The 13,144-nt window shown below is 37.9% G+C and overlaps 1 protein-coding gene across 2 annotated transcripts; it reads left to right on the top strand.

Moving 5' to 3' along the window:
* The first annotated feature begins 330 nt into the window (after window positions 1-330).
* LOC140165686 (G-protein-signaling modulator 2-like) lies at window positions 331-8,412 on the top strand. 2 transcript variants are annotated; one of them, XM_072189002.1, is made up of 3 exons: window positions 331-593; window positions 3,286-3,365; window positions 8,238-8,412. In XM_072189002.1, exons 1-3 carry the CDS (start codon window positions 476-478, stop codon window positions 8,409-8,411), a joined length of 372 nt encoding a protein of 123 aa, XP_072045103.1. In that variant the 5' UTR covers window positions 331-475; the 3' UTR covers window position 8,412. The 2 variants fall into 2 exon arrangements, with proteins under 2 accessions (XP_072045103.1, XP_072045094.1); XM_072188993.1 differs by having other exon boundaries at window positions 3,283-3,365.
* Window positions 8,413-13,144: the final 4,732 nt, after the last annotated feature.

Genomic DNA, 13,144 nt, shown 5'->3' with positions numbered 1-13,144 from the left:
GGAATGTGTTCACAAATTGAGCATGAAATTACTGGAATTGGAATAGCACAAAAAATAGATTGTGTGTGTATTTCCCCGGCCTTTTAAGTTACAATATGTGATAACAGACAATAGTCCAGTAACATCTGTTACTTGTTGCTAGGATATGACCGAAAGTGATGTTTAACTTCTTTTGTATTTTGTGCAACATTAATATATTAATATCTATAGAACCACAAGTCCAATTTGTGTGTGATTTTCAGCATATTGCAGATCAATAAATGGACAAGAGTATTACTGAGTATATGATAAATGGAAATTTGATTTTGTTTGACAAAAAACTTATTTGAAAGAGTCACGAACACTAGCTGTATCAAGTGAAGTTTGCCGATTTTCTCAACAGAAAAGTGAGCTCTCACAGAAAGATTGTTTCTGTTCATTTCCATTTGCGGATTTGCATCGTACGTTTATAGGAAAGTATATTTTTGAAGAAATCATGGAGGAGGATTCATTTTTTGATACACTCTCCAACTTCCAAAGAAAACGGATGGATGAACAGAGGTGTTCACTAAGACCTAAAAGTTTCAAGAAAGGAGATGAGCCAACAAAAGCAGGTAAGGCAAGACCTGAGGGGCCCTATATGTGGCCTGGGTATATTTATGACGATTTACATGCATATGCTTGTGGATGTGTATTTAAACTCAATACATTAATATTGTGTACCATTCTTGGCAGTGGCGTAGCCAGTATGGCCGTTGGTTCAAACCAGAGAAGATGTAAAGAAAGGAGATAGATCCAGCTATCCTCAAACAAAATATGTGTGTTGCCGCTCATTCAAAAGCAATCACGCTATTTAGGTTTAACAATAAAATACAACAAAAGGGTTCGAACCCATGACGGGTGTGATACACAAGTTGCTGCTTACTAGTTTTAGGGAAAGGTCAGTGTCTGTATACCATCAATACTATGCATACCATGTATGCAGATCCTAACATCCAGTTTATTTCAAATAAAATATGACCGAAGTTCCATGGCAAATAATAATTTTGCACGCTTGGTTACGCTTTCAACCTCTACGATTTATGATACAGACTATTTTCAATTATCAAAATATCTTTATTAGGTTTGCAGGAAATGACAGGAAAATACATAAAACAATAAAATATAGATGATCAAAAATCATCCCTTTTCTAACAAAATCCTAAAACACTCTCCTAAATAATTAATATATGTTCCAAAAATGGGCGGATTTTTTTGGAATCTTTACAAAACTACATTTCTTTCTTATAGTATCCACGTGTGGTATATCTTCAGAGCAACATCAGGTACTTAACACACATGTGTCATACTTTCAAGGATTCTCTATAGAAACATTGGATATGGTTTCAATTCTGGAGTGAAAATTAATCAACCGTAGTCGGCAACACACATCACATCAAAGGCTACTTTCAAGTAGATGTGTAACTACTTGAGAATAAAGGACTATGAATAGGTGCGACAGGATTACCTACGGGATTATCTCAAGGATATAATTCCGTTCTCCCTCCTTTCTTTACATCTTCTCTGGTTCAAACCATTGGTACACAAAGGGTGTTGAATAAAAATTTGGGTCATAGACAATTTTGTGTGCACTGCTTATAAAACTTTTGACCCTTCCTTTTTTGCCTCTTGATGTTACCACAATGAATGATATGTAATCGTAAAGGCGTGTTGAAAAATATTTGCTCTGCAACTTGGTATTGAAGTTGACATTTAATTGTATCAATTTCTTTCAGGAACGTGGGGTGGAGGGAGGGGGGCAAAGTGAAATGGTGGGCACTTGACTTTGGAAGGAAGTGACTGTGTGTGGACAGCAGATTCGAAACTATAGGGGTCTTGTGATTAGAGATTTGACACCAGTGGCGTAGAATTCTTTTTAACATTGGGGGAGGGATGGGGTTGGAAAAATTTTCTTGAAGTAGAGTGAATCCAGTCGCTTTTAGCGACAGAATAAGTTTATGGAACAAATACACGTGAAAAATTTTGCCATTTTGAAGTTAAACCATTGAAATATGGTGCGAAGCATGCAAAAAATGGTACTTTTAGGCCTAAAATGGCCAATTATGAGGTCAGAAACACACATACAGCCGTCAACTATGGGTGATGACTATTGTATGGACCATCCCCTCCTGGCAAAATATTGGGGGGATTTATCCCCCCTGGATCTACGCCTATGTTTGACACACAAAATGGGGGTCATTTGGTGTGAAGGGATCAGAAGGCCCACACCTTACTACCATGTTTCGGGACCAGGGGCATAGCCAACTTTCTGGGTGGGGGTCACTTTACTTTGGTTACTTTACTTTATTTGGTTACATTACTTTATTTTGGTCACTTTACTTGAATACTTTGGTCACTTTAATACAAGTTTCACTCCGTTTGGTCTGCTTCTCTTTTCTTTGGTCACTTTATTTTGGTCAATTGACATTATTTTGGTCAATGGTCACTTTGCTCTACTACATGTATTCTTGGTGGCAGAAGGGGGCAACGTGCCCCGGACACCACCCTTAGTGGGGCGTCAAATTGACCAATTCAGCATAGATTCTGCGCCCCTCCAAGCGATGAAAGTCAAAAAATTTGTGCGCATTTCAGCACAAAATCACTTGAAAGAACATTTTAAGACCAATATTCAACTTCTACATGTAGTAACCAGTTAACTTAATTAGTGGTAGGCCTTAATTGCCCAAAATTTCGTGCACTCTGCGTGCAATTGTTTAAAGAATTGCCGCGTCTAAGATATTCTCGGGAGGGGGGGTAGGGGTGCCAATTTTGTTTTTTGCCCTGGGCGCTACCAACCCTAGTTACAAAATGTACGCCACTGTCCACTTGGGAAGCCAACAAACAGAAGGAGTACGGTAACTAAAAAGATCAGATGTGAAAAGCTAGCAATTGTGCACAAATTAATTAAATCCGAGTTCTAAGAGTATGCATATAAATGGGCAAGTGGACTACGGAGAAGAGCTGAGAAGTATGTTGATCACTTTGGCCAGTCTACTCTATTTTGATCACTACTACTCTGATTTTGGTCACTTTTACTCGGATTTAATTGGTCACTTTACTTTATCTTGGTCACTCTTATTTTATGTTGGTCACTTTACTTTGGTTACTTTGTTTACTTTATTTTGGTCACTTTACTTTAGTCACTTGACTCTACTTTGGTCACTTTATTCTATTTTGGCCACTGATTGTGAAAGGCCCAGGTGGTTACTTTACATTGCTAATCGTTTTCTTTCACTAGTCTTATTTATTGGATCATTGTTTCAGCAGATGTACCACAGAAGCTATTGCTGCACAGATCAAGCAGCTTACCCAATGTACATGTAGGAACCCATGGAGAAGATTCACAGGTATGAGTTGAACTTTAGATTTCTTTTCATCATGAAACAATGAGTTTTTATAAGGGTCATATTCATTACTGGTCGAACACGATAGGATTTCGGTTAATAATAAATAGACGGTTTTCTGATAGCGCTCTCATAGGTCTTTGAACCTGTCTGCAGCCCTCTAGCTTTTGATTCAACAAGTTACTTTTTTTTTTTTGGGGGGGCGGTGTACAACCTTCAAGTAATTATTTTGTGTAAGCTAACCATAAGCCTATTCATAACCCTAATCCTAACCCTAACTCTAACCCTCATCCTAACCCTAAACTAAGCCTAACCAATCAATGACAGTGGCTGTTTCAAGTCTATAAGTCTCCATGCATGATCGCCTGTCGAATTCAACTACCTGCCTCGACCGGAGACTAAGTTCAAACCCCGGGCCTATTGGGTAGCCGTGTTAAGGCGCCTAAGACTGAAATCCTATCGTATTCGACCAGTAATGCGGCGGCGACAGGAATGGAAGAAGATGGCTATGCCGGTCAGCATGATCTTGTTTGCATTTTGGCAACCAGTGTTTATCTGTTATCGATGATGGATCGATTGATAATCGATAATCAATATTCAGTCAATATAATCAATATCAATCAAGATTAGGTCTACTATTCAAATAGCATTAAAAATGATGTGGGGGGGGGTGATTTTCAAATCAGGCTTTTTCCTTACGCACTGTCTATTTGTATGGAGGTGTCAATCAACAATCGATAATCGATAATCGATAATCAATAATCGATTATCAATAATCAATTATCAATAATCAATCATGATTGGGCCCGCTATTCAAATAGCATTAAAAATGATCGTGGTGATTTTCAAATCAGGCTTTTTCCTTACGTACTGTCTATTTGTATGGAGGTGTCAATCAACAATCGATAATCGATAATCAATAATCGATTATCAATAATCAATTATCAATATCAATCATGATTGGGCCCGCTATTCAAATAGCATTAAAAATGATTGTGGTGATTTTCAAATCATACCTTTTCCTTACGTATAGGCCTACTGGCTATTTGTATGGAGGTGTCAATCAATAATTGATTATCGAAAATCAATAATCGATTATCGATTATCAATAATCGATTATCAGTAATCGATTATCAATCAAGATAATCTCAATTTTCAGAATGCTAAAGAAATAATTTAAAAAAAAATATTGAAAAAAATTTGAACTTTTTTAAACATTTCTAAAATTCCCATTTTCACCTTCATGCGTATAAAATGAACATTTTGTGCAAAATTTTGTTCAAATATTTGTTCTGAACTCGAAAATTGCAGGGCTTGTATGGAGCACATTCCAGTGTTGAAAAAGGGTCAATGCCAGTTTCAATTATATCAATCTCCATGACAACACCCACGTGATCGCAGATTTTCAAGGGTGAAATACATTCGGTTTAGGAGAAACATCAAATTGAAGTTTGCATATAATACAGCATTGAATAGGATTTCTTTCATAAAATTGCGATTATCTCCAAAACTGTGTCAACAACAAGCAATGAATTTTTGTTAAATTTATTTTTTGAAAGCGTAATATGTGGTTCTTAACTTAAAAAAAAAAAAAAAAAGAAGGAAAGAAAATAGAGCTTTGACAAGCGGATAATTTGTTACATTAGAATCCTATGAACACATGATTAGTAATTAAAACGATCAAAATGAAACAAAAGAGGAGAGAAAGGGCCCGCTATGTGGGCCTAGCATGATCTTCTCTGTATATCATTACTGGTCGAACACGATAGGATTTCGGTTAATAATAAATAGACGGTTTTCTGATAGCGCTCTCATAGGTCTTTGAACCTGTCTGCAGCCCTCTAGCTTTTGATTCAACAAGTTACTTTTTTTTTTTTTTTGGGGGGGCAGTAGCGTAGCCAGCAGGGGGGCAGGTGGGGCAGAGTGCCCCCTGACAAAAAAATGAAAGACAAAAGTGCCCTCTGACAAAAAAATGAAAGGAAAAATTAGGAGGGCAAAGGAAAAGAAAAGGGGCAAGGAGCCCTTTTCTACCGAAATTCAGCCCGAAAATACAAAATTTTCCGCGCTACGCGCGCATATTGCAAAGATTAAGCCCTTTCCATCCTGATAATGGGCGAAAATAGTGTAAAATACCATTTTTGGCACGCTACGCGCACATCGTCCCAATAAAGCCTTTTGTCTCTATGCATTGTATGATACAACTAATTTTTTTCGTCTGTGCCCCAAAAATTTTATTTTGCCCCCCCTGACCAAAAAAGCTGGCTACGCCCCTGGGGGGGGGGGGGGCGGTGTACAACCTTCAAGTAATTATTTTGTGTAAGCTAACCATAAGCCTATTCATAACCCTAATCCTAACCCTAACTCTAACCCTCATCCTAACCCTAAACTAAGCCTAACCAATCAATGACAGTGGCTGTTTCAAGTCTATAAGTCTCCATGCATGATCGCCTGTCGAATTCAACTACCTGCCTCGACCGGAGACTAAGTTCAAACCCCGGGCCTATTGGGTAGCCGTGTTAAGGCGCCTAAGACTGAAATCCTATCGTATTCGACCAGTAATGCGGCGGCGACAGGAATGGAAGAAGATGGCTATGCCGGTCAGCATGATCTTGTTTGCATTTTGGCAACCAGTGTTTATCTGTTATCGATGATGGATCGATTGATAATCGATAATCAATATTCAGTCAATATAATCAATATCAATCAAGATTAGGTCTACTATTCAAATAGCATTAAAAATGATGTGGGGGTGATTTTCAAATCAGGCTTTGTCCTTACGCACTGTCTATTTGTATGGAGGTGTCAATCAACAATCGATAATCGATAATCAATAATCGATTATCAATAATCAATTATCAATAATCAATCATGATTGGGCCCGCTATTCAAATAGCATTAAAAATGATGTGGAGGGGGGGGTGATTTTCAAATCAGGCTTTTTCCTTACGTACTGTCTATTTGTATGGAGGTGTCAATCAACAATCGATAATCAATAATCGATAATCAATAATCGATTATCAATAATCAATTATCAATATCAATCATGATTGGGCCCGCTATTCAAATAGCATTAAAAATGATTGTGGTGATTTTCAAATCATACCTTTTCCTTACGTATAGGCCTACTGGCTATTTGTATGGAGGTGTCAATCAATAATTGATTATCGAAAATCAATAATCGATTATCGATTATCAATAATCGATTATCAGTAATCGATTATCAATCAAGATAATCTCAATTTTCAGAATGCTAAAGAAATAATTTTTAAAAAAATATTGAAAAAAATTTGAACTTTTTTAAAAATTTCTAAAATTCCCATTTTCACCTTCATGCGTATAAAATGAACATTTTGTGCAAAATTTTGTTCAAATATTTGTTCTGAACTCGAAAATTGCAGGGCTTGTATGGAGCACATTCCAGTGTTGAAAAAGGGTCAATGCCAGTTTCAATTATATCAATCTCCATGACAACACCCACGTGATCGCAGATTTTCAAGGGTGAAATACATTCGGTTTAGGAGAAACATCAAATTGAAGTTTGCATATAATACAGCATTGAATAGGATTTCTTTCATAAAATTGCGATTATCTCCAAAACTGTGTAAACAACAAGCAATGAATTTTTATTAAATTTATTTTTTGAAAGCGTAATATGTGGTTCTTAACTTAAAAAAAAAAAAAAAAAAAAAAGAAGGAAAGAAAATAGAGCTTTGACAAGCGGATAATTTGTTACATTAGAATCCTATGAACACATGATTAGTAATTAAAACGATCAAAATGAAACAAAAGAGGAGAGAAAGGGCCCGCTATGTGGGCCTAGCATGATCTTCTCTGTATATCATTACTGGTCGAACACGATAGGATTTCGGTTAATAATAAATAGACGGTTTTCTGATAGCGCTCTCATAGGTCTTTGAACCTGTCTGCAGCCCTCTAGCTTTTGATTCAACAAGTTACTTTTTGGGGGGGGGGGCGGTGTACAACCTTCAAGTAATTATTTTGTGTAAGCTAACCATAAGCCTATTCATAACCCTAATCCTAACCCTAACTCTAACCCTCATCCTAACCCTAAACTAAGCCTAACCAATCAATGACAGTGGCTGTTTCAAGTCTATAAGTCTCCATGCATGATCGCCTGTCGAATTCAACTACCTGCCTCGACCGGAGACTAAGTTCAAACCCCGGGCCTATTGGGTAGCCGTGTTAAGGCGCCTAAGACTGAAATCCTATCGTATTCGACCAGTAATGTACACACCATGAACCATGACACCATTAAAGAAGTATTTTGTCATCCTAGTATCCTCTTTTATGACATTTTCAGTCAGGCCCGTACACAGGATTTCATTTGGGGGGGTGCTGATTTTGAAAAAGTGGACCTTTTTCCAAGGGGGAGGGCGATTTTGTGAAAGTGGACCAAATTTGGACCTTTTTGTCCAAAAAGCGTAAAAAACCAATTTTTTGGGCTCGCTACGCTCAGTCGCAAATTTTGGGACTTTTTGTATACTTTTCCAGATTGGGGTGGGGGGGGGGCCTGCGTACGGGCCTGTTTTCAGTAGAAATCAACAAAAAAAGCTTATTCCAAAAATTTCAGTTGATTCCGATTTGGCATTTGCGAGTTATCCATGATTATGTGTATCACGTCCACTGCTCCAATAATTGCCCGGAATAATTGACAATGTGTCCTCTTTTTTTGGTGATAATGCATTAAAAAGTCCAAAACAGCAATTTCAAGTGGGTTTAGGTCACTTTTTACACACACAAAATATGCACAAACATACTTTTCTCAACCCCAAAATAAATCATGTGTATAGGGAATGTAATATGCTTCATGATAAGATCTTATTCTCTCATACCCTTTTGACTTTCCATTTTCAGAGTGTTTGTTTGAGTGAACAGAGAACTAATCTGCCTGCTGTATCTGCAGCAGGATCAGATGAAGATTTCTTCTGCCTTATTCGGCAAATCCAGTCAAAACGCCTTGATGAACAGCGATGCACACCACCAACCACAGTGAAAAAATGGCATGGTGCCAAACCATGCACTAAATAGAGATAACCAGTGGCGTAGCATCATAGGGGCACCGGGGGGGGCACGTGCCCCCCATCTATCTGAAATTTTTAAAAATCCCATAGGAAAATTGCCGACAAACAGCTTGTGCCCCCCAATCAGACCAGGTGCCCCACCCCCCAGGGCCGGTGCCCCCCCCCCAATGTGATGGCCCACGCTACGCCACTGGAGATAACAGTTGCCTGACAAGCATTACAGAAGTGGCTGACAGGTTTTTTTTCAACAATTACGTTTAAAATGATATTGTGTACTGCCAAGAAAAAAGTTGAAACCTAGAAACACAGGAGCAAATTAAGGCAAAAAAAGTTGCTTGACTGATGTAACCATAAATATATTGCCAACCCTGAATAAAGTAGTTTGGGACTGTTTTTAAAAAGTTAAAAAGATCAAGTACCTGGTTAGGAAAGTGTGTATCACTGTCTTTCAGTATTCAAAAACATATGAGATTTAAGTAGCAAGTAGCATTAGTAAGTAACATTTTACAAAAAAAAAAAAAAAAAATCATGTTACACCAATCAAAACCCCCCTTAACAAATGCAAGATTTGGGGGAATCTAAATTCAAAAACATCTGATCATATAATGTAAGTGCAGCAAGCAGAAAATTTTGCAAATTTTAATGTGTTACATTTTCCTACACCTTTTTAGGGCGTAATATAGCAACTGTGCCCTAAACATCTGTGCCAAAAATTGCTTTCCCCACTTTTGACATGCCAAAAATCCCCACCCCTTTCGACCTGCCAAAAATGCTTGCCCCCCCTTTTGGCCTGCCAAAAATCTTTGCCCCTATAATTCACCTCCCTGGTGTACACATAATTATTGCACCACTCCTTACTTCTGTATGGGATAATTTGAGCAAAATGTCAGGAATTTCCTGACAACCGGAATCTCTTTAAAATTATTCTATTATAATATCTCTATCATGACAGCAATTTGTATTTTAATGTTGCTCCTGTATCACCTTTATGGAAATAAAATGCATGTGCATGTATAAAACAAAATACAAGCGTACTAAGTTTCCGTGTTTTATTTAGTGTTTGTTTAATATAAAGTCTCTTTTGCAATCTACCCCATCTCTATTGCTCAATCGACTTGTGAAAACTATCTGTTGTATATAATATGTAATTTTTGTACTACTTTTCAGGCCTTGCCATCTAGATTTTAAAGGTGAGTGGTCAGTCACTCGCTAGCATGATTCTAAGCTAGTGGTTGAATTATTCTCTTGTGGTCGAATTGCTTTTGAGGTATGAAATATCATTTGTACCAATATGAAACACTTGACGCACTGTTGACACCCTCTCTTTCATTTTCAGGGATTAATGCCAATTTATTACGATAAATTAAATGTGTAAATTGGATTCAATTTTGGGTGATTCTTAGCGTGATATTTAGTGTCTGTGGCGAGTAGAAAATTGGTCACTAGGAATTGAGTTTGGGCGAGCGGTAGCTTTTCCATCAAATCTAATCTGTTTGTATGACGCGCCAATTTTAAAAGAAGTAATTGCAGATGTACTATTATGTGATGTGATCAAGCGAAGTAAGTTGTCACTCAGTAATTTTGAGAATAACTCAAGTTGACGCAGCGGTACAGGCTCTACCTCACAATCGGAGGAGTCTGGTGTTGCCTCTCTACCCAGGGGTGAAATGGGGAGGTTAATATGAATATTGTCCATTGAGCGTTGTCCATACAGATTCTAAATATTAAGCTCAATCCTCTTCAGCCCTTCAACCATTCTTACCATGTTGCTGATTAGCTCATTAACTCAAAATCCTCTTGTAATAACCAATCAGCAGTTAGTACTCATGACTTTTCAGCACTCAGCCCTACCTCTGTTCTTACCATGCTGCTGATTGGCTCAATAAAATCATAATAGTTTTCTTGTAACCAATCAGCAGGTAGTACTCATGGGGATAAGTCTCTCCAGCCCTACCACCATTCGTACCATGCTGCCGATTGGTTCAATAAATCTTTAATCATAACAGTCTACCAATCAGCAGGTAGTACTCATGGGATAAGTCTCTACCATCATTCATACCATGCTGCTGATATGAAGTCTTCTTGTAACCAATCAGCAGGTAGTACCCATGGGGTTGAACTTCTTCAGCCTTACCACCATTCTTACCATGTTGCTGATTGGCTCAATAAATCATACTAGTCTTCTTGTAACCAATCAGCAGGTAGTACTCTTGGTAGTACCCATGGGGTTAAGCCTCTTCAGCCCTACCACCATTCTTACCATGTTGGAGATTGGCTCAATAAAATCATAATAGTTTTCTTGTAACCAATCAGCAGGTAGTACTCATGGGGATAAGTCTCTTCAGCCCTACCTCCATTCATACCATGCTGCTGATTGGTTCAATAAATCATAAGTCTACTTGTAACCAATCAGCAGGCAGTACTCATGGGATAAGTCTCTTCAGCCCTACCATCATTCATATCATGCTGCTGATTGACTCAATAAATCATAAGTCTTCTTATAACCAATCAGCAGGTAGTACCCATGGGCTTGAACCTCTTCAGCCTTACCACCATTCTTACCATGTTGCTGATTGGCTCAATAAATCATACTAGTCTTCTTGTAACCAATCAGCAGGTAGTACTCTTGGTAGTACCCATGGGGTTAAACCTCTTCAGCCCTACCACTATTCTTACCATGTTGCAGATTGGCTCAATAAATGATATGTCTTCTTATAACCAATCAGCAGGTAGTACTCACGGAGTTTAGCCTCTTCAGCCCTTCAACCATTCTTACCATGTTGCTGATTAGCTCATTAACTCAAAATCCTCTTGTAATAACCAATCAGCAGTTAGTACTCATGACTTTTCAGCACTCAGCCCTACCTCTGTTCTTACCATGCTGCTGATTGGCTCAATAAAATCATAATAGTTTTCTTGTAACCAATCAGCAGGTAGTACTCCTGGGGATAAGTCTCTCCAGCCCTACCACCATTCGTACCATGCTGCCGATTGGTTCAATAAATCTTTAATCATAACAGTCTACCAATCAGCAGGTAGTACTCATGGGATAAGTCTCTACCATCATTCATACCATGCTGCTGATATGAAGTCTTCTTGTAACCAATCAGCAGGTAGTACCCATGGGGTTGAACTTCTTCAGCCTTACCACCATTCTTACCATGTTGCTGATTGGCTCAATAAATCATACTAGTCTTCTTGTAACCAATCAGCAGGTAGTACTCTTGGTAGTACCCATGGGGTTAAGCCTCTTCAGCCCTACCACCATTCTTACCATGTTGGAGATTGGCTCAATAAAATCATAATAGTTTTCTTGTAACCAATCAGCAGGTAGTACTCATGGGGATAAGTCTCTTCAGCCCTACCTCCATTCATACCATGCTGCTGATTGGTTCAATAAATCATAAGTCTACTTGTAACCAATCAGCAGGCAGTACTCATGGGATAAGTCTCTTCAGCCCTACCATCATTCATATCATGCTGCTGATTGACTCAATAAATCATAAGTCTTCTTATAACCAATCAGCAGGTAGTACCCATGGGCTTGAACCTCTTCAGCCTTACCACCATTCTTACCATGTTGCTGATTGGCTCAATAAATCATACTAGTCTTCTTGTAACCAATCAGCAGGTAGTACTCTTGGTAGTACCCATGGGGTTAAACCTCTTCAGCCCTACCACTATTCTTACCATGTTGCAGATTGGCTCAATAAATGATATATCTTCTTATAACCAATCAGCAGGTAGTACTCACGGAGTTTAGCCTCTTCAGCCCTACCATCATTCATACCATGTTGCTGATTGGCTCAATAAATCATAAGTCTTCTTGTACTACCAATCAGCAGGTAGTACTCATGGGGTTAAACTAAACCCACAATTTCTCCGCGATACGGAAAAACAGAAAAAATCATGGAATTCGGGGTTTGCTCACAGAAATTTGAAAATGCCACAAAATAGTAAAAAGCTGTGTAAAATGTCTAACTTGTGTGTTGATTTGCAAAATAAAACAAAGAAAAGTGATTATTTCGCAGTAACCAACCATTAAACATAATCCATTCTAGCATTAATTCTAGGCCTACGATGCAAGATTCTGGCCATACTATACAGTAAAAGGTAAAACAAAATACACTTTTAAAACATGTTTGTTTTAACTTTTCAGTGCTCTAGTGGAAAATGGAAAATCACGGAAATTGTCCAATATGTAACACGCAATTTAAATTTTGTAACACGGAGAAGTCGTGGCTTTAGGTTAAACATCTTCAGTCCTATCAGTTTATCACCATTCATACCATGCTGCTGATTGGCTTAATAAATCATAACAGTCTACATGTAACCAATCAGCAGGTATTACTCACAGGTTAAAAGGTAAATTGATTTTGTCAACAAAGGGCTCAAATTTTGCTTGATTCTTTTTAAAATCTGCATTTTGACAGAACCAAGTAAATCAAATAAATATATAAGAAACATATTTCTTCACTACTCTTTGTGTGCTTCATCAACAAATGTATAAGGAAACCCACCACAAATTCTCTAAAAGTCATCTCAACAAAATATGTATCCTTGCCAACAAAACAAAACTCAATCAAAGAAGGGCATGACAGAGATCAGAACGTCTGTAGGTAATTAATTTATTTGTTTTTTTATGAGCTGCAATACATAACAAAAATATGTGATGTGTCATGTCAAAAGGAGACACTTTTGGGCAGGATCGTAAATGGAGAAATAGAAAAAATCTGTCTG

This window comes from Amphiura filiformis, chromosome 1 (genome assembly GCF_039555335.1).
Source record: "Amphiura filiformis chromosome 1, Afil_fr2py, whole genome shotgun sequence".
Taxonomy (NCBI): domain Eukaryota; kingdom Metazoa; phylum Echinodermata; class Ophiuroidea; order Amphilepidida; family Amphiuridae; genus Amphiura; species Amphiura filiformis.
This window is presented reverse-complemented; position numbering and strand designations above follow the sequence as displayed.